The sequence below is a fragment of the Pleurodeles waltl genome, chromosome 11, assembly GCF_031143425.1.
Source record: "Pleurodeles waltl isolate 20211129_DDA chromosome 11, aPleWal1.hap1.20221129, whole genome shotgun sequence".
Taxonomy (NCBI): Eukaryota; Metazoa; Chordata; class Amphibia; order Caudata; family Salamandridae; genus Pleurodeles; species Pleurodeles waltl.
The window spans coordinates 930,017,820-930,039,754 of record NC_090450.1 but is presented as its reverse complement, the minus strand read 5'-3'; the positions used below and the strand labels follow the sequence as shown (position 1 = coordinate 930,039,754).

At 47.9% G+C, this 21,935-nt stretch overlaps 1 protein-coding gene across 1 annotated transcript in view; it reads right to left on the bottom strand.

Moving 5' to 3' along the window:
- The window catches only part of DNAH10 (dynein axonemal heavy chain 10), a 1,282,131-nt gene that overhangs the window by 249,008 nt on the left and 1,011,188 nt on the right, over positions 1-21,935 (bottom strand). The window contains exon 58 of the mRNA XM_069215014.1: positions 19,953-20,134. Within this exon, the coding sequence (XP_069071115.1) occupies positions 19,953-20,134 (182 nt within the window). The remainder of the gene's footprint in view (positions 1-19,952; positions 20,135-21,935) is intronic.

Below are 21,935 nucleotides of genomic sequence, written 5' to 3'. Positions count from 1 at the left end.
GAGGAGTAGGGCCAGTAGGGATAGGGATGTGCCCCCCTCTCCAGAGGGAGTGGGCAGAAGGAGGGTGTAGCCACCCTCTGGGACAGTAGCCATTGGCTACTGCCCCCTGACCTTAACACCCCTAAATTTAGTACTTAGGGGCGACCCTGAACCCAGCTCTTCAGATTCCTGATGACCTCAAGAAAGGACTGCTGAGCTGAAAACCCTGCAGAGAACAGAAGGAGACAACTGACTCGTCCCAGCCCTACCGGCCCGTCTCCTGCTTCAAAAAGCTGCAAAAGAAGAAGCAACGCATTCTGCAAGACCAGCAAACCCTGAGGGGACTGCCTGCCTCACTGAGGACCAAGAAACACCCGTGGACAGCAGACCTGTCCAACAAGAACAAAAAGAAGCCATCTTTAAAGGGGCTCCCACCTCACTCCAGAAGCGTGAGTCTGAACTACTCCGCACCCAATGCCCCTGGCCCATGTCCAGAGGTACCAACCAGTCAGAGAGGACCCCCAGGCGAGTCGGACCAAGTGTCCACCCTGGGCCGACCTCTCCACCCTTCCACGACGACGCATGCAGAGGGAATCCCGAGGATCCCACCGACCACGACTGCCTGGGACAAAGATATCAGATGCCTGGAGAAGCACTGCACCCGCAGCCCCCAAACTCAAGAGAAACCGACCACCAGTGCAGAACTGACCAGCAGGCAGCCCTCCTCCCTGTCCAGTAAGTGGCTTGCCCGAGAAGCCCCTCGTTCCCTGCCTGCGGCACCTAAGTGACCCCGGGTCTGCCCACTGAGCTGCATTGGGATGCCCTGTTTGCACTATGCACCCGGCCGCCCCAGTGCCGCTGAGGGTGTGTGTTTGGTGCCTACTTGGGCATCCCCAGTACTCCTCTAAACACCCATGGTCTGCCCTCCAACAACACAGGTACTTAACTGTATGCAGACCGGAAACAGAGTACCCCCTGTCTCCATAGGGGCCCACGTTATTTTGGCCCCTGTTTGACCTCTGCACCTATCCAGCCCTGTTTTGCTGGTGCTGAGTGTTTGGGGTTACCTTGAACCCCCAACTTCTGGCTACCTATGCCAAGGAGACTGAACCCATAAGTGTGTTACCTACCTCAAAAACTGTACTTTACTTACCTCCCCCAGGAACTGTTGAAAATTGCAGTGTCCACTTTTAAATGTTTTTTTGCCAATTTAAAGAAAACTGTGTACATTGTTCATTCCATTCAAAGTTCCAAGGGTTACTATGCAAAGTACCTTTCATTTAATGTACTTACCTGCTAAATAAATCTTGTGGGTCTCGATGTAAATTAAGAAATAATATTTTTCTATATAAAAACCTATTGGTCTGGAGTTAAGTCATTGTGTGTTTCCACTTATTGCTTGTGTGTGTTCAACAAATGCTTAACACCACCCTCTGATAAGCCTAACTTCTCGACCACACTACCACAAATAGAGCATTAGTATTATCTATTATTGCCTTTGTCATGCCTCTTGGGGAACCCCTGGACGCTGTGCACACTATGGCCCTCATTATGACCCTGGCGGTCGGTGGTAATATGGTGGAAAGTACTGCCAACAGACTGGCGGTACTTTCCACCAGTATTATGACATTGGCGGTTTTGGCTGAAGACAAACCGCCAATGTACCACACCGATCGCCACAGCGGTAACGGCCACCGGACTGGAGATATCAATCTCAAGCCCGGCAGATGTCACTGTACCACCTGCAAGATTATGACCCCACCTACCACCATGGTTTTCGTGGCTTCCTTACCGACACGAAAACCATGGCAGGAGGCACTATCAGTGACAGGGAATCCGTTCCTGTCACTGACAGAGGTCTTTCCCACCTCCACCCGCACCCCCTCTCACCCCCCTTCCTCTCCAAACCCCCCCTACATTTACGCACCCCCTTCACACACCCATACACACACCCATTTCCACATTCATCCACACATTCATACATCCATTTACACCCCCACACACTTTCATACATTCATGCAGACATGCATTCACAGAATACAACATACGCGCACTCACACCTCCACACATGCAGACACATTCAACATACAACACACACCTGCAAACATAAACACACACCCCCCACACACACATACAGAACAACCCCCCCCCCTCTGTCGGAGCACCCACTTACCTGTGCCCAGGGGGTCCTCTGGCAGGAGACGGGACGGGCGCTGCTGTGTACAGCAGCTTCCTCCAGCATAATACCGCCAGGCCGTATTATTGGTCATAATACGGCTGGCGGCGGTCTACTGGCGTGGCACTGCTGGTGGCAGCAGTGCCACCTTACCGCCATCCGCCGGCATGGCCACAGATGGATTTCCACCATCCTTCTGGCAGAAATCCGGCTATTGTCATTGACAGACGGTAGCCGCGGCAACGGTCTTTTGGCAGCCATCGCTGCAGCGGTAGGCGGTTTTACCGCCAGTCTCAAAATGAGAGCCTATACCTCATTTTGGTATAGTATATACAGAGCCAGCTTCTTACATTGGTGGATCACCGGTGGGGTCTAAGACTTTGCATTTCCTGGACGACTCAGTCAATACCTGATCACACAATTAAATTCCAAAATTGCCTTTAGAAAACTGATTTTTGAATTTTGACTATTTTTCTACATTTTTAAAAGTCCTGATAGGGCCTTGCGTAAGTCCCTGTTAGCATCTCTTTTTACGTTTAAAAAACTTTTATAAAGTTAGGATTTAGTTACGAGAGATAGTTTTAGTTTTCTTAAAAAGTAATCCCAACTTTAGAGATATAATGAATGGCTCAGAGGATATAGTGATGGAACTCAACCTCACTCCTTACACCTCCATATAGGAGGCCCCTCTGTAAGCTAAAAAAGATTACAACTGGTTCCAACCCTACCAAGGTCAAGCTCCAGGAGCTCTTGGCAGAAAACACCAGGGACCACCCTACTGAGGAGGAAGACCTCCCCTCAGATGGGGAAGAAGTTAGGGATCAGGAGGTACTCCTCACCCCTCCTAACCTAACTAGTGAGACCAGGGTTCCAAGATCCCCATCTCCACAGATAATACTCACAGGATCTGGTTCTTCCACAGTGGAGTCCAGTTCCTCTGTGAACATTGAGGGCAGCCTCAATGAGGAGGACATCCTTTTAACAAGGATGGCCAAAAGAATAGCTTTGGAGAAACAGCTTCCAGCTATGGAAATGGAGAGAGCAGAAATGGGCTTAGCACATATACACAGTGGCAGCAACATAAATAGAGTCAGAGAGAATACTGACATCCTAAAAATCCCCAAAGGGATTGTTTCAAAATATGAAGAAGGTGATGACATCACCAAATGGTTCACAGCTTTTGAGAGGGCTTGTGCAACCAGAAAACTAAGCAGATCTCACTGGGGAGCTCTCCTTTGGGAACTGTTCACTGGTAAGTGTAGGGATAGACTCCTTACACTCTCTGGTAAGGATGCAGAGTCATATGACCTCATGAAGGCTACCCTGATTGAGGGCTTTGGATTTTCAACTGAGGAGTACAGAATTAGGTTTGGGGGGTCCACAAAACCTCAAGTCAGTCCTGGGTTGATTCTGTTGACTACTCAGTCAAAACACTAGATGGTTGGATAACTGGCAGTGGAGTGCATGATTATGATGGGCTGTATAATTTATTTATGAAAAAACATCTGTTAAGTAACTGCTTCAATGACAAGTTGCCTCAACATCTGGTAGACATACGTCCAATTTCTCCCCAAGAATTGGGAAAGAAGGCAGACCACTGGGTCAAGACAAGGGTGACCAAGACTTCCACGGGGTGACCAAAAGAAAGGGGTCACAAAGCCTCCCAGGGAAAGCGTGGTGAGACATCCAAGGACAAAACTAAAGAGTCTTCTCAAGGGCCCCAAAAACCTCCTCAGGAGGGTGGGCCTGAGCCTCTTCACAATCCACAAATGGGTATAAGGGTAAAAACTTTGATCCCACGAAGACATGGTATCACACCTCTAGACAGCACGGACACCAAACTGGAGACAAGGCCTGTCCAAAGAAAAGTCACACTAATTCTACTCCAGTTAGCACTGGACAAGCCAGTCTCCAGGTGGGATCAACAGTGTGCCCAGAGCAAACCAGGGTTCACACCGAGGCTACTTTAGTCTCTGCGGGTAGGTTGGATATAGCCACACTAGCTGCCTGGCCGCCTAATGTGCACAAATACATGCAGCAGCTCTTAATAAATGGAACAAAAGTAGAAGCTCTGAGGGATACAGGTGCCAGTGTCACCATAGTGACAGAGAAACTGGTTTCCCCAGAACAGTATTTGGCTGGACAAACATATCCAGTTACCAATGCTGACAATGAAACTTAAGTCCATCCCATGGCTATGGTGACTTTAGAATGGGGAGGGGTTACTGCCCTGAAACAGGTGGTAGTCTCTTCTGCAACCCCAGTAGAATGTTTGCTAGAGAATGATTTGGAGTCCTCAGCGTGGGCTGAGGTAGAACTCAAAACCCATGCAGCCATGCTGGGTATCCTTGAACTGGTGTGTGTAAAAAGAACAGCACAGAGCAAAGCCCAGGGTGAAAAAGAAGTGTTGGAGCCTTCCAAGAGAAAAGATAAAAGTCCGGGGACCAGCCTCTGTACATCAAAAGAAACAGGGCCTCTCTTCCCAGGAAGATGTCCTATCCCCGGAGGGAACTGAGTCCATGGAGCAGGAACCTTACCAGGTGTAGCTCTTGGGCCCAGGGGGACCCTCAAGGGAATAGCTGTGCCAGGGACAAAAGACTTGTCCAACTCTTGAAGGCCTCAGACAACAAGCTGCTGAACAGGAGAAGGGAGATGTCAGTGTCTCCCACAGGGTCTATTGGGAGGATGGACTCCTTTACACTGAGGAAAGAGATCCCGAACCAGGTGCCACTAGGAGAGTGGTAGTGCCTCAGGAGTTTAGAGCACTTATCCTCACACTGGCCCATGACTTCCCCTTAGCTGGGCATTTTGGACAGACCAAGACAGTGAACCATTTCTATTGGCCCAATATGTCCCAGAAAGTAAGGGAGTTTTGTAGCTCCTGTGTCACCTGCCACGCAAGTTGCAAGACAGGGGGTCATCCAAAGGCCCCCCTCATTCCACTTCCAGCGGTGGGGGTCCCCTTTGAAAGGGTTGGTGTGGACATTGTGGGTCCACTGGAACCTCCTACAGCCTCAGGGAAGGAATAGTTTCTTACTTGTAACTCCAGTTCTCTCATAGGGGTATTTCCATGATAGTCATAAGCGTTGAATAGTTCCGCCCGCATGCAGGGACCTCAGAGCACTTTCTCCAATATAACTTCTTAAGTGTCCATTTTCGCCTTACTTCAAGAAGGCCTGCCAAGTCACTTAAAAATGTCCATATGCAGCCTAGAGGAAAGGCTACAGTGTCTACAATCCTTCCTCCAGTTTGCTTTAAAAAGAAACAAATCTGAGACACATGCATTCAAATGCCTGAATGAGTTGAAACATTTTGCAGAAAAAAAATCCCTCACAAACCTTTTTATATTGCAAAACTATGATGAAGGAGTGCAAGGCAGTGTAGCCCAGAGGCTGCCATTATTAATGAAGAAAAAGGAGACTGTGACTTTAAGAACAGCCAGTCCTCCAGTTACCTCAGTTTTTTTTTTCCGGCTGCTGTTGGCAGGACCCTGGAGCATTGAGCTCGGCCGATTTAGGTTTTTTCTTCTAAAATAAAAGACAGTGAAAATTTCATTGACGACTACTTCACTCGACGTCTTTTGACTTTCTCTCTTGATTTTTGTCTTTTTTTGACTGGAATGAAGGCTTTTTTCCCAGTAAAAATGCCTTCTCTATTTGACAAATGTCCACGATGTGGCAGAAAAAAGGCCAAAACAGACTCTCATGAGGTCTATCATCTGCCTGCCGTCATCACAAATTCTTGCCTCCTGTAACATCTGCAAATCATTTTTCAGACATACCATGCATGACAGGGAGAAGATTCGCCTTCAAAGGAGAGCAGAGAGTTGACGCCAGGAAGCCAGTGGGACCTCTGAGCGAGGGGAAGGTCAGTCTTCCACCGGAGCTCTTCCCTCAGCCTCCAGTGGGCGTGGAAGGTCTGAGAGGTGTTCTGCTGTTAGAAAACACTTTCGGTCCCGGTCGACGCCAAGGAGATCGACGTCAAGAGGCAGTACAGCACCAAAATGTTCGCCGTCGAAGTCTGGCTCTACATCGCACAAGCGTCGCTGATCGACATCAACACACCGCACAACGTCAAAGACTCCACAACACATGACGTAGAGGAGCTTATCGACGTCGTTGGAATCGACGTCGAGGCGAAAATGCAAACATCGCAGTTCGACGTCGAGGTCCCACTCAAAGTCGACACCTAGACGTCGGAGAGAAAGATCGTCGTTGACGAGTCCCTCGACGTCGAGGAGACAGAAACAGAGAAGGATCTATTCATCATCGGATTCGCACCATTCCCCTTCTCTTGTGGATCTTCCTTCGTCACCTTCTCATCATACCTCTCCTCCACCAGCTGCTACATCTCTTCTTCAACCTTCATGAAGTCTGACTCCGCTGCGGCCGGCTGCTCTGTTTCTTCCGACACCTGTGCCACTTCCGGTGTCTCAAGTGCCTATCAATGCCCCAGCTCCCAGACTGCGCTCAACACAGCGCCACCATTCTCGTCATGGCTATCAGTCATCAGGCTGCTCAAGGACAAGACATTCCTGCCACAGATCTAGACATAGATCAAGATCACATGCCCATCAGAGAGATTCCTTGTCCTCTACCAGAGATTACTCACCTACATTAACAGATTCACCTCCACCTCGTTCCTCACCGGTTGATGATATCAATACCTTTCATGAAGTTCTGGTACGAGGTGCGACAAAACTCCGATGGCTGTCTCTACTCCATCTACTTCGATTTTATTTGAGACTCTCCAACAGCGCATAGCTGTCAGGCCTTTGCTACATCTGGTACCAGGCCTTCTAGAACCTGCTATGGAAGTCTTCCTTACGCCGACTACAACTAAGTCTGCTCCCTCCAGACTACAGAAAAAGTATCATCCTCCAGAGCAAGATCCTTTGTGTCTGCGTTCCGACCCTCCACCTGATTCGGTGGTAATACAGGCTGCCCGGAAATCCCACGCTACCTCTCCGTCTTCTACCTCTCCTCCTGACAAAGAGAGTAAGAAAGTGGAATCAACAGGCCGCAAAGTCTGCAGTTCGGCCACAACCTCCATGAAGACAGCAAGTGCAACAACCCTCCTAGGCAGATATGATAGGGCCTTGTGGGATTCCCTACTCCAGTTTGCAGAACGCCTCCCGAGAGATCATAGGGAGGATTTTTTGGAGATCGTCCAAGAGGGTGCCATGGTCTCTAACCAGATCATTAATGCAGCGGCAGACTCTTCCTTGCTCTCTGCGCATACATACTGCCACGGAGTAACGCTAAGGAGACATTCATGGCTGCGTCTAACATCACTGAAGCCGGATGCTCAGCAGCACATTCTGAACCTGCCATTTTCAGGCTCCACTCTCTTCGGCTCTCACACCGACGATGAGATGGCAAGACTGAAGGTTGAGGTGGACACACTGAAGGCAGTGGGTCTTGAAAAACCCAAAGAACAACAAAGGCCCTTCCGACCTTTCCAACGTCGCTATTTGTAAGGAAATGCCTCCTTGGCATGGTTAACCCCCGACTTTTTGCCTTTTGCTGATGCCAGTTATGATTGAACGTGTGCTGGGATCCTGCTAACCAGGCCCCAGCACCAGTGTTCTTTCCCTAAATTGTACCTTTGCTTCCACAACTGGCACAGCCCTGGCACTCAGATAAGTCTTTTGTAAATGGTACCCCTGGTACCAAGGGCCCTGATGCCAGGGAAGGTCTCTAAGGGCTGCAGCATGTCTTATGCCACCCTGGGGACCCCTCACTCAGCACATGCACACTACCTCACAGCTTGTGTGTGCTGGTGGGGAGAAAATGACTAAGTCAACATGGCACTCCCCTCAGAGTGCCATGCCAACTTCACATTGCCTGTGGCATAGGTAAGTCATCCCTCTGGCAGGCCTTTCAGCCCTAAGGCAGGGTGCACTATACCACAGGTGAGGGATATGTCGATGAGCACTATGTCCCTACAGTGTCTAAGCAAAACCTTAGACATTGTAAGTGCAGGGTAGCCATAAGAGTACATGGTCTGAAAGTTTGTCAAACAAACTCCACAGTTCCATAATGGCTACACTGAAATCTGGGAAGTTTGGTATCAAACTACGCAGCACAATAAATGCACACTGATTCCAGTGTGGAATTTATTGTAAAATGCACCCAGAGGGCATCTTAGAGATGCCCCCTGAATACCGCTCCAACTCCTAGTGCTAGGCTGACCAGTTTCTGCCAGCTTGCCACAACCAGACGAGTTTCTGGCGACATGGGGAGAGTGCCTTTGTCACTCTGTGGCCAGGAACAAAGCCTGTACTGGGTGGAGGTGCTTCTCACCTCCCCCTGCAGGAACTGTAACACCTGGCGGTGAGCCTCAAAGGCTCACACCTTTTGGTACAGCGCCATAGGGCATCCCAGCTAGTGGAGATGCCCGCCCCTCCGGCCACTGCCCCCACTTTTGGCAGCAAGGCTGGAGGAGATAATTAGGAAAACAAGGAGGAGTCACCCACGAGTCAGGACTGCCCCTAAGGTGCACTGAGCTGAGGTGACCCCTACCTTTAGAAATCCTCCATCTTAAGTTTGGAGGATTCCCCCAATAGGATTAGGGATGTGCCCCCCTCCCCTCAGGGAGGAGGCACAAAGAGGGTGTAGCCACCCTCGAGGAGAGTAGCCATTGTCCTTGGATGGGAAGCCCATATGGGTCACCTACAAACACAAGGCCTCTGGTCTCCCAAGGAGTCGTCATACCACATCAAGCTCCGTGCAGTGCACCTAGCTCTCAAGGCATTTCTCCCGTCATTCACCACCAACACCTTGCTTGTCCAAACAGACAATACAACCATCATGTATTACCTGAACAAGCAGGGGGGCACCAGATCCAAAGTCTTGTTTCAGGAGTCCCAGACAATATGGCACTGGCTCCTAGACAGGAGGTTGAACACCTTCCAGGCGCTCAGAATGTACAAGCGGGTGTCCTTAGCAGAGTTCTCTAAGAGAACCACGAGTGGCTGCTCAACAAAGATGTTGTTCAAGATATCTTCCATTTGTGGGGCACACCTTCTATTGACCTCTTCGCCACAGAGGAAAACAGAAAATGCTGCGACTTCGCCGCCAAGTTTTACCATCCAGAATTATTGGGGACTTCTCAGTGGATGGACTGGTCCAACAAATTTCTGTACGCCTTTCCACCAATTCCACTGATCCCAGCAGTCCCTCTCAAACTCTCAATGACTTCAGCCAGAATGATCCTCATTGCACCAGAGTGGCCGAGGTAGTGGTGGTTCCCGGACCTTCTTCACCGGTCTCTCAGTCCACATGTCAGGCTGCCATGCAGGCCGAACCTCTTGACAAAGTTCGGAGAGCAGATGAGACACCCCAATCTCTCCTCCTTGAATTTGGCAGCATGACTCCTGAGTTAGTACAGTATGGACACCTGAATCTTCCACAGGATTGTATGGAAATCCTAAAAAAGGTGAAGCAGCCATCTACCCGTATGGCATATTCCTTCAAATGGAAGAGATTCTGCATCTGATGTTCCTCTAAGAGGATAGACCCTACATCTTGCCAGGAAGATGTCATTCTTCCATACTTGTTACATTTGGCTCAATCTGGTCTGAAACTCTCTTCAATTAAGGTCCATCTGGCAGTCCTGACTGCATACAGAAAAGGTCCTTGGCAAACCTCTTTCTTTAGGATTCCAGTCATCAAAGATTTCCTAGAAGGGTTAAAGAAGGTCTTTCCTCCAGTTAGGCGCCCTTCTCCACCATGGGAGCTTAATGTGGTCCTTTTGCGCCTCATACAAAATCCATTTGAGCCCATACACAAAGCATCTCTGCAACACCTAACTTGGAAAACTGCTTTCCTTGTGGCAATCACATCAACACGAAGGGTTAGCGAGATTCAGACTCTCTGTGCCCATGAGCCTTATACAGTATTCCACTCCTCCAAGGTAGTGATGAGAACACATCCTAAATTCCTACCTAAGGTTACATCGGACTTTCATGTCAACCAATTGATTTCCTTGCCAACTTTCTTTCAAAGCCCATCTACTCCAGCAGAGAGGGCTCTCCATTCTCTAGACGTAAAGAGGGTGTTAAAATTCTACTTAGATAAGACCAGTTCTCTTCAAAAATCTACACAATTATTTGTTAAATATGGTCTGGTTCGCACCGGTCTGGCCACCTCCAAACAATCAATATCTAGATGGATTGTCTCTTGTATCCTATTTTGCTACAAACTAGCAAACAAAACCCTAGCTGGCAGACCAAAAGCACATTCTACCAGAGGCAAGTCTGCAACGACTGCCTTAATGAGGAATGTTCCTTTAGCAGACATCTGTGGAGCGGCGACTTGGAGGTCTATTCACCCCTTTACTAAGCATTATTGTCTTGACTCCGATGCCAGGACAGATGCTCAAGTAGGACAGGCTGCTCTCAGGAACCTCTTTGCTTGAAAGTGTATTTCATTTTTGTTCTGTCTACTCTTCTGCGGTTTATGGGATGGGCTTGCTATTCTATTTAACGCTTATGACTATACATGGAAATCCCCTACAAGAGAAGGATTAGTTTCTTACCAGTAACTCCAGTTCTCTTGTAGGGGTATTTCAATGATGGTCATAAGCAACCCTCCCTACTCCCTGGTGGAGTAGACAGATTCATATCTCAGCTTTATAATTAATCTCAGCTAGGACTTCCTACAAAAAGAACTGAGGTAAGTGCCTCTCTCTAGGCATGGTATGATGGGATACAGGAGGGCTGGCTGTTCTATTAGTAATGGCACCCTATGGGCTAAACTGCCCTGCACTAGTGTCAAAATTAGATAATTCTAATGCTCTATTTTGTGGTAGTGTGGTCGAGCAGTAGGCTTATCAGAGGGTAGTGTTAAGCATTTGTTGTACAAACACAGACAATAAATGAGGAACACACACTCAAGGACCTAACTCCAGGCCAATAGTTTTTATATAGAAAAATATATTTTCTTAATTTATTTTAGAACCACAAGATTCAAGATTTGATGTGAGTACACAAAACGCAAGGTACTTCACACAGGTAAGTAAAGAACTTTGATTTAAAACAGTAGTACACACACTTTAGGTTAAAATGTCAATAAGCTATTTTAAAAGTGGACACTGTGCAAAAAGCAACAGTTCCTGGGGGAGGTAAGTTTTGGTCAAGTTTCTCAGGTAAGTAAAGCACTTACACAGTCAGTCTTCCTGGGCATAGGCAGCCCACCGTTGGGGGATCAAGACAACCCCAAAGCCACAGCACCAGCAACACAAGGCCGGTCAGGTGCAGAGGTCAAAGGAGGGCCTAAAACACATAGGCGCCTATGAAGAACAGGGGTGCTCCGGTCCTAGTCTGATTACAGGTAAGTACATGTTTCATTGGGGACTAGACCAGGGGGATTTTGTAGAGCACTTGGGGGGGGGGGGGGGGGGGGAGCCACAAGCCCACAAAACACACCCTTAGCGGCACAGGGGCGGCCGGGTGCAGTGGACAAAGTAGGCGTTGGGTTTGCTATTGAAAGCAATGGAGGGACCCGGAGGCCACTTAGGCGATGCAGGCAGGGCACAGGGGGGCTTCTTGGGCCATCGGGCCGCCAGCTAGTCACTCCTGCACTGGTAAGTGGTTTCTCTTGGCCTGGGGGCTGCGGGTCCAGTGCTAGGTCCAGGTGTTGTGTTCCTTGTTACCAGGCAGTCGCGGTCAGGGGGAGCCTCTGGATCCTCTCTGCAGGCGTCGCTGTGGGGGTGCAAGGAGGTCGACTCAGGGTGTCTACGTCATTGTCTCACGCTTCCAGCGGGAAGTGAGAGTTCTTTGAAAGTTGCTTTAACTTTCCAAAGTTGTTGCAGTTTCTGAACAGTGCTGCTGTTCTCTGGAGTTTTTTGGTCTTTTAGGTTCAGGGCAGTCCTCTGAGTCCTCAGAGGTTGCTGTCCCATCGAATGCATCGCTGTGCAGGTTCTTTGAGTCTGGAGACAGGCCGGTAGGGCTGGGGCCAAGTCAGTTGGTGTCTCCATCGTCTCTGCAGGGCTTTCAAGTCAGCAGTCCTTCTTCTTTCTTCAGATTGCAGGAATACGATTTCCTGGGTTCAGGGTCGCCCCTAAATACTGAATTTAGGGGTGTGTTTAGGTCTAGGGGCGCAGTAGCCAACTGTCCTTGAGGGTGGCTTCACCCTCCTTGTGCCCCCTCCCTGAGGGGAGGGGGGCACATCCCTATCCCTATTGGTGGAATCTTCCAAAACCAAGATGGAGGATTTCTAAAGGTAGGGGTCACCTCAGTTCAGGGCACCTTAGGGGCTGGCCTGACTGGTAGGTGACTCCTCCTTGTTTTTCTCATTATCTCTTCTGGACTTGCCACCAAAAGTGGGGGGCTGTGTCCGGGGGGCGGGCATCTCCACTAGCTGGAGTGCCCTGGGGCATTGTAACACGAAGCCTGAGCCTTTGAGGCTCACTGCTAGGTGTTCCAGTTCCTGCGGGGGGGGAGGTGTTAAGCAACTCCACCCAGTGCAGGCTTTGTTTCTGGCCTCAGTGAACACAAAGGCTCTCACTCCAGGGGGTCAGAAACTCGTCTCAGTGGCAGGCTGGCACAGACCAGTCAGTCCTGCGCTGAAGGATTGGGTAAAATACAGGGGGCATCTTCTAAGATGCCCTCTGTGTGCATTTTTTAATCAATCCGGCACTGGCATCAGTGTGTGGGTTTATTATTCTGAGAAGTTTGATACCAAACTTCCCAGTATTCAGTGTAGCCATTATGGAGCTGTGGAATTTGTTTTGACAAACTCCCAGACCATATACTTAATATGGCCACACTGTACTTACAATGTCTAAGAATAGACTTAGACACTGTAGGGGCATATTGCTCATGCAGCTATGCCCTCACCTGTGGTATAGTGCACCATGCCTTAGGGCTGTAAGGCCTACTAGAGGGGTGACTTACCTATGCCACAGGCAGTATTTTGTGTGCATGGCATCCTGAGGGGGATGCCATGTTGACTTTGCCTTTTTCTCCCCACCAACACACACAATCTGTAATGGCAGTGTGCATGTGTTAGGTGAGGGGTCCCTTAGGGTGGCACAACACATGCTGCAGCCCTTAGGGACCGTCCCGGGTCACAGGGCCCTGGGTACCACTGGTACCATTTACAAGGGACTTATCTGTGTGCCAGGGGTGTGACAATTGTGGAAACAATGGTAAATTTTTAGTGAGTGAACACTGGTGCTAGGGTCTGGTTAGCAGGGTCCCAGCACACTTCTCAGTCAAGTCAGCATCAATATCAGTCAAAACGTGGGGTGGTAACTGCAACAGGGAGCCGTTCCCCTTCACTGTCTCAGTGGCCAGCATGAGATTACTGTTGTACGTTTGCTGCCCCTGCAAATATAGTGTCTGGGGAGTGCTGTATTTGCCAGCAATGATAGGACTAGGAAGCTGGCTCAGTATATACTATATCAAAATGAGATATAGGGCCTGATTACAACTTTGGCGGAGGGGGTTAATCTGTCCCAAATGTGACGGATATCCTGCCCACCGTATTACGAGTTCCATAGGATATAATGGACTCGTAAATTTTCTTCCTAGCTCCCCACGTCGACGAGGATGTCACAATGGCACAGCTCCGCACACAACTCCGTCTGATGTCATTGTGGCAATAAGAAGTCCTCACTGGCGTGCTGACATCAGTTTCACCATTTTTTACATGCCTTTGAGGCGAACAGGTGAATACCAGCCTCACAAGAATAATATATGCCAATCCAAATACAAATATAAACCACAATATCTGTTTATATGGAAACACCAAAAACATATATACATTTATATTGAAAGAAGTCGTGGTATGACCAAACAGGCAATGAGGAGGCGGGTGGGACTGTGAGGAATCCACAGGTAGCGTTACCAAAGGTGAGTAACTTGTTCTTCTGATGGATACAACTACCTGTGGATTCCTCACCTTATGAATAGAATTCCAAAGCAGCCCCACACTCGAAGGTGCCTGACTAGTCAAACCAAGAAATCCTGCAAAACAGAACATGCAAAATGACCATCCGTCCTAACTTCCGAGTCCAAGCAATAATGCTTCGCGAAAGTGTGGAGTGAAGCCCAAATGGGCCCTAATACCTTCAGTAGGAACCTTCTTTGCTAGTGAATAACAAATCTTAATGCAAATAATGACCCACCTGGAAAGAGTTCTCTAGTGCGCGGCTCTGACCTTCATCTTGCCCACATATCCAACAAAAAGTTGATCATCAACTCTAAAGTCTCTTGTCCTCTCAATCTAGAAACTCAGAGCCCTTCTTGGATCCAATCGATGAAGTCTTTCCTCCTTCTTCGATGGATGGGGAGGAGGGTAAAAGGACGAGAGTGTTATAGACTGACCCATATGAAAGGGAGTGACCACTTTAGGAAGGAATGCTGCCCTGGTTCTCAGCACCACCTTGAAAGGCATGAAAGGTTGTAAAAGGAGGTTTCACAATAAGAGCCTGAATCTCACTTACACGTTTAGCTGACGTGATAGCCGTTAGGAAAACTGCTTTTAAAACTGAAAGCCTCAACGGGCAAGAATGCATAGGCTTAAAAGGTGAACCCATCAAAAAAGTCAGAACCAAATTCAAATCCAAGTGAGGCATGACAAATGGAGTGGGAGGAAACTTGTTAGTCAAGCCTTTAAGGAACCTATTAACTATAGGGGACTTAAACAAGGAAGGCTGATCAGAAAGGCAAAAAAAGGCAGACAGCGCTGACAAATAGCCCTTCACAGTCGCAACTGCACAACCCTTCTGTGCCAAGGAAAGGGCAAAAAGCAAAATATGAGACAAATGGGCCTTTAAGGGATCAATTTGCCTCTCTCCACACCAAGTAACAAATTTTGCCCATCTATTGGCATAGACAGTCTTGGTGGAGTGTTGCCTGGCCGATAACAGAACATCCACCACTTCTGGAGGGACAGAAAAGGAACGCAGATTGCCCCGTTCAACCTCCTGGCATGTAGGTGCAGGCTCTGGAGGTGGGGGTGTAGAACTTGCCCCTGCGACTGCGAGAGGAGGTCTACCCTGTAAGCGAGATGGAGCGTAAGGCACAGTGTAAGTTGGAAAAGGTCTGTGTACCACACCCTTGTCCAATCTGGGGCAATTAAAATGACTTGAGCCCTATCTTGGTGAATCTTCCTCAGAACTTGAGGAATCAAGGGTATGGGGGAAATGCGTAAAGCAACTGGTCGCACCAAGACATCTGAAACGCGTCCCACAATGCCCCCTGCACCGGATACTGGAGGCTGCAGAACAACGGGCAGTGTGTGTTCTCCTGAGTGGCAAACAGGTCTATCTGTGGAAATCCCCTCATCCAGAAGATGTGAAGAACCAGGTCTGGATGGAGATGCCACTCGTGATCGGCAGAGAAATGCTGACTGAGACTGTCCGCACGTACATTGAGAACTCCAGCCAGATGGTTTGCTACTATGCAAATCCGATGGTCCTGTGCCCAGGACCAGAGCTGCAGAGCCTCTTTGCAGAGAAAGTACGACCCTACTCCTCCCTGCTTGTTGATGTACCACATTGCGGTAGTGTTGTCTGTCAAGACTTGAACTGACTGACCGCAAATGGACAGGAGGAAGGCCTTGAGAGCCAGACGTATTGCTATCAATTCTAACAGATTGATGTGAAACATCTGTTCCACTGGACACCAATGACCTTTGATCTCCAGGTCCCCCAGATGAGCTCCCCACCCTAGAGTGGAAGCATCCGTTTTGACTGTGGCAACCGGAGGTGGTAGACAAAACGGCATTCCTTGGGAAAGGTTGCCTTCCACAGCCCACCATCGCAGATCCACTGCAGCGTGTCTGGAGATCGTTATCGACTCCTCAAGATCCCCTTTGTGTTGAAACCACTGCCTGCGGAGGAACCACTGGAGAGCCTTCATGCGCCAACGTGCATGAGTGACCAACAGAATGCAGGAAGCGAACAGACCGAGCAGACATAGGACCTTGAGGACTGGAACAGCCGCTCCATTCTGAAACACTGGACTCAACACCTGAATGTCCTGTACCATCTGAAGAGGTGTGAAGGCCCGATCCAGTGAAGTGTCCAGTACTGCCCCTATGAACAGGAGGCGCTGAGAGGGCTCCAGGTGAGGTTTGGGCACATTTACCTAAAAGCCCAGGTTGAACAACAACTGTGTTGTCATTTGCAAGTGAGGCAGCACTAGCTCTGGGGACCCGGCTTTCATCAATCAATCATCCAGGTAAGGGAATACAGATATTCCCTTCCTTCTGAGGGCTCTTGACTAAATCTACCAATTCTCATTGGCACACTGGTATACCCATATAATTCCCTTGTATATGGTACTTAGGTACCCAGGGAATTGGAGTTCCAGGAGATCCCTATGGGCTGCAGCATTTCTTTTGCCACCCATAGGGAGCTCAGACAATTCTTACACAGGCCTGCCACTTCAGCCTGCTTGAAATAACGTCCACATTACTTCACAGCCATTTTTCACTGCACATAAGTAACTTATAAGTCACCTACATGTCTAACCTTCAACTGGTGAAGGTTGGGCGCCAAGTTACTTAGTGTGTGGGCACCCTGGCACCAGCCAAGGTGCCCCCACATCGTTCAGGGCAAATTCCCCGGACTTTGTGAGTGCGGGGACACCATTACACGTGTGCACTATACATAGGTCACTACCTATGTATAGCGTCACAATGGTAACTCAGAACATGGCCATGTAACATGTCTCAGATCATGAAATTGTCACCCCAATACCATTCTGGTATTGGGGGGACAATTCCATGATCCCCCAGGTCTATAGCACAGAACCCGGGTACTGCCAAACTGCCTTTCCGGGGTCTCTACTGTAGCCCTGGCCCAGGAAGGCAGAACAAAGGATTTCCTCTGAGAGAGGGTGTTACACCCTCTCCCTTTGGAAATAGGTGTGAAGGGCTGGGGAGGAGTAGCCTCCCCCAGCCTCTGGGAATGCTTTGATGGGCACAGATGGTGCCCATCTCTGCATAAGCCAGTCTACACCGGTTCAGGGATCCCCCAACCCTGCTCTGGGGTGAAAAGTGGACAAAGGAAAGGGGAGTGACCACTCCCCTGACCAGTACCTCCCAGGGGAGGTGCCCAGAGCTCCTCCAGTGTGTCCCAGACTTCTGCCATCTTGGAAACAGAGGTGTTGGGGGCACACTGGACTGCTCTCAGTGGCCAGTGCCAGCAGGTGACGTCAGAGGCTCCTTCTGATAGGCTCTTACCTTTCTTGGTAGCCAGTCCTCCTATCTTGGCAGCCAAACCTCCTTTTCTGGCTATTTCGGGTCTCTGCTTTGGGGAATTCTTGAGATAACTAATGCAAGAGCTCACCAGAGTTCTTCTGCATCTCCCTCTTCAACTTCTACCAAGGATCGACCGCTGACTGCTCCAGGACGCCTGCAAAAAAGTAGCAAGACGACTACCAGCAACATTGTAGCGCCTCATCCTGCCGGCTTTCTCGACTGTTTCCTGGTGGTGCATGCTCTGGGGGTCGCCTGCCTTCACCCTGCACCAGAAGCACAGAAGAAATCTCCCGTGGGTCAACAGAATCTTCCCCCTGCTAACACAGGCACCAAAAGACTGCATCACTGCTCCACTGGGTCCCGTCTCACCCTGACGAGCGTGGTCCCTGGAACACAGGAACTCTACCCAAGTGACTCCCACAGTCCAGTGGTCCTTCAGTCTAAGTTTGGTGGAGGTAAGTCCTTGCGTCCCCACGCTAGACTGCAAACCTATGTACTGCGTGATTTGCAGCTGCTCCAGCTTCTGTGCACTATTCCAGGATTTCCTTTGTGCACAGCCTAGCCTGGGTCCCCAGCACTCCGTCCTGCAGTGCTCAACACGCTGAGTTGGCCTCCGATGTCGTGGGACCCTCTTTTGTAACTCTGCATGGACTCCGGTTCACAAATCTTCCAAGTGCCTGTTCAGGTACTTCTGCGGGTGCTGCCTACTTCTGTGAGGGCTCTCTGGTCCTCAGCAGTACCCAAAAATCTCTACTGCGAACCTTGCAGCTAGCACGGCTTGTTTGCGGTATTTCTGCGTTGGAACACTTCTGCAACCTTCACCGCGACGTGGGACATCTGTCTTCCAAAGGAGAAGTTCCTAGTCCTCTTCGTTCTTGCAGAAATCCAAGCTTCTTCCATCCGGAGGAAGCTTCCTTGCACCTTTATCCGGGGTTTGCTGGGCTCCTGCCCCCGGACACTGTCGCGACTATTGGACTTGGTCCCCTTGCCTTGCAGGTCCTCAGGTCCGGAAATCTGTTGTCAGTGCACTGCTGGTGTTTGTTGTTCTTGCAGAATCCCCCTATCATGACTATTGTGCTCTCTTGGGGTAGTAGGTGTACTTTACCCCTACTTTTCAGGGTCTTGGGGTGGGGTATCTTGGACACCCTGACTGTTTTCTTACAGTCCCAGCGACCCTCTAGAAGCTCCCATAGGTCTGGGGTCCATTCGTGATTCGCCTTCCACTTTTGGAGTATATGGTTTGTGTTGCCCCTAGACCTATGCTTGCCTATTGCAACCTATTGTAATTCTACACTGTTTGCATTACTTTTCTGACTCTTACTTACCTATTTGTGGTTTGTGCACATAAAACCTGTGTATATTACTTACCTTCTTACTGAGGGTACTCACTGAGATACTTGTGGCATATTATCATAAAAATAAAGTACCTTTATTTTTAGTAACTCTGTGTATTGTGTTTTCTTATGATATTGTGCATATGATTTAAGTGGTATAGTAGGAGCTTTGCATGTCTCCTAGTTCAGCCTAAACTGCTTTGCCATAGCTACCTTCTATCAGCCTATGCTGCTAGAAACACCTCTATTCTACTAATAAGGGATAACTGAACCTGGCACAGGGTGTAAGTACCTTTGGTACCCACTACAATCCAGGCCAACCTCCTACAATCAGTACATAATGCATAAAAATATACCTTCTCTCACTATTGCTATCCTTCCTTTCTGGAGTAGGTTCTACAGCAGGACATGTTCACGGGATTTCTGCCATAGGTCGGAAAAGTATAATGTTAATAGCCAAAGGTCTAATCTGCCTATCCACAGTAGGAAGATTGACATCTGGTGCCTTCAACCTCATCAGCAGGAAATATTAACTTTTCTACTGACAGACAGGATGTCCTTCACGGAGATACATGCCTTCTGTTGTGCAAATCCCATAATTGGCTGAATTGTCAGAGTGTCTTGAAGAGGAACTATAAGCCTCAGCGCCATTAGTCAGCACTATGATAACCATTTATTCTGTGAGTTTGGCAATAATAAGTAATGGTATGTGTTGACATTGAATGCTTGATGTTGAGGGATTTGAGGCCGAATGCCTTGCTGTTGAATGCCTTAACATCAAGTTATGCTATGATTTTGAAGCTATTCTTGACAGTGAGTGACGCAGTTTTTCATATTCATAGTGTTCTAGACAGACATGGTGGTCACAGACATCCACCATGACTGAGCAATTATGTGAATGGAAAAAAAGTGAAATACATGTCGCCTGAACCATATCTACCCTAAACCTTTCCAGGAGGACAGATGCAACATGTGGATATGAACTCTCCCACCACAATTCCCTAGGTAGCATAAATCTTTTGTCAGTCTAGCCAGGCAAGGAAGTCTGTGCTGGAAATGTCAGATAAGTCCAAAGCACTACAACTCAAAATAGCACTGTGGAGAAAGGCAAAGTAATTTAGTTGGAGTGTATGATTGCTTCTCTTGGGGAACATTCAAAATTAATTCCCATTAAATCACATACCAAATGCAAAACCTATCTTTCTGTAAGGTACGCACTGCAAATAAATAGCAAACTTGATCTACCTCGCACAGTTTTCACTTGACTCTGAGTGATAGCATCAAAATCGATATCCATGAGAGATTTTAGGAAACTGGGGTCTGACATCATTCCTTTGGCCGCTTTCCAGTTGATCTCTTTATAGCCTCTCATCACAAGGATGCACTCACAGACAATTTGCACTGCCCTAGGTGGTTTAGCAAAGGACCTAAAAATAAAAAAAATAACAAGGCATATTTAATAGACAAAGAAGGTGAATCCAAAGACCCTTTCTATAAGACAATAATACAGAGGAGCAAGAACATACAACTTTATGTAGTAATCATTCATTTTTTATAACTGTTCCAATTTTTACCAGTAATAACAACTGAGAAAGGGGGAAAATGTGTTCTATACAAAGCACAATTTTTTGGAAAGTAAACTACTGACAAGTATGAGATGGATGTTGCAGCAGGATTTCACCATTTCACAATATTGTTAATATATCATCTGCAAAATGTACCTTGAAAATGTGAGATACAAAAAAAATCAAAAAAAGATTCCACCATTTGGTTTGAAAGAGTCAACATGATTGGGGAGGTGGATTAGTGTAACTACACCCTTGCTGAACATATCGTACACAATTTTCCTACTGACATGCCCAGGAGAGATGACTGAAAAAGTGGGATGGAAAGTAAGGTGGAAATCATTTATTTAAAAAAAACTTCTTCATAGATAGAACATGACAGATAATGTATTTTTGTTTTTCCCATGCATATTTTTGCTATAGACAATGTTCACCATTGAGAATGTTTATTATGGCAGTGTTACAATAAAGATAGCAAGAAATTAAGTGGGTGAGTAAACACACATAAAAGGAAACAAAAGTGTTAAAAGTGTGTGAATGGAATCCTAACACAGAACTCCTCATTTTGTTTTGAATCCCTCTGGTTCACACTGGGTGCCTGGTAGCTATTTTGGAGTGTATAGTAGATAGGATGTGAATGATAGTCTGGTGATGCATTGAGGGAGATACATTAGGATCTCAGATGTGATCCAGTCATATTGCTTTAAGCTGGGCATGCAGTGTTGCAGACAAGTGTGAAAACAGGTGTGGTTGTGCATGTGAGTACAAGTATGTGAACAGCGAGAGTCAGGTTTATAACGCTCTCTAAAATTCAAGTTGTTTTTAAGTCATTCTACTTGCAAAAAGAATAAAGATCCATAACTTGGCAGTGTGAACTGAGAAAGAGGTTTGACCTGTGTATGCTTGTTGAACAAGTTACTTACCTTCTGTAACTAATTATCTGGTAAAGACTCTATCTAGCTGCAGATTTCTTATCTTAGAATTTCCTGGCGTCAGCTTCGAATCTGGAATTTTTCTGATGAGCAGTACCCTGCCTGCGCCGTCGGGTGGCGTAGCTCGGATCCACGTGCGTCGTCTGGCTCCACGTGGCATCATCAGCGTCGTTGGAGCTGTCTGTGACGTCATGGTCTTCTATGTAGGCACCACCCCGGCGTGCGTACATCAGTTCTTTTTCACAACTTCCCACACCAGAAGCGCAGAGTCATAGGAGAACCAACAGCATTTCAGTTCTACGCTTGATTGTTTGAATGAAAAAAGACATACCTTTAAGAAAGGCAAAAATACCAAAACATGATGGATATATATACAGGGAGTGCAGAATTATTAGGCAAATGAGTATTTTGACCACATCATCCTCTTTATGCATGTTGTCTTACTCCAAGCTGTATAGGCTCGAAAGTCTACTACCAATTAAGCATATTAGGTGATGTGCATCTCTGTAATGAGAAGGGGTGTGGTCTAATGACATCAACACCCTATATCAGGTGTGCATAATTATTAGGCAACTTCCTTTCCTTTGGCAAAATGGGTCAAAAGAAGGACTTGACAGGCTCAGAAAAGTCAAAAATACTGAGATATCTTGCAGAGGGATGCAGCACTCTTAAAATTGCAAAGCTTCTGAAGCGTGATCATCGAACAATCAAGCGTTTCATTCAAAATAGTC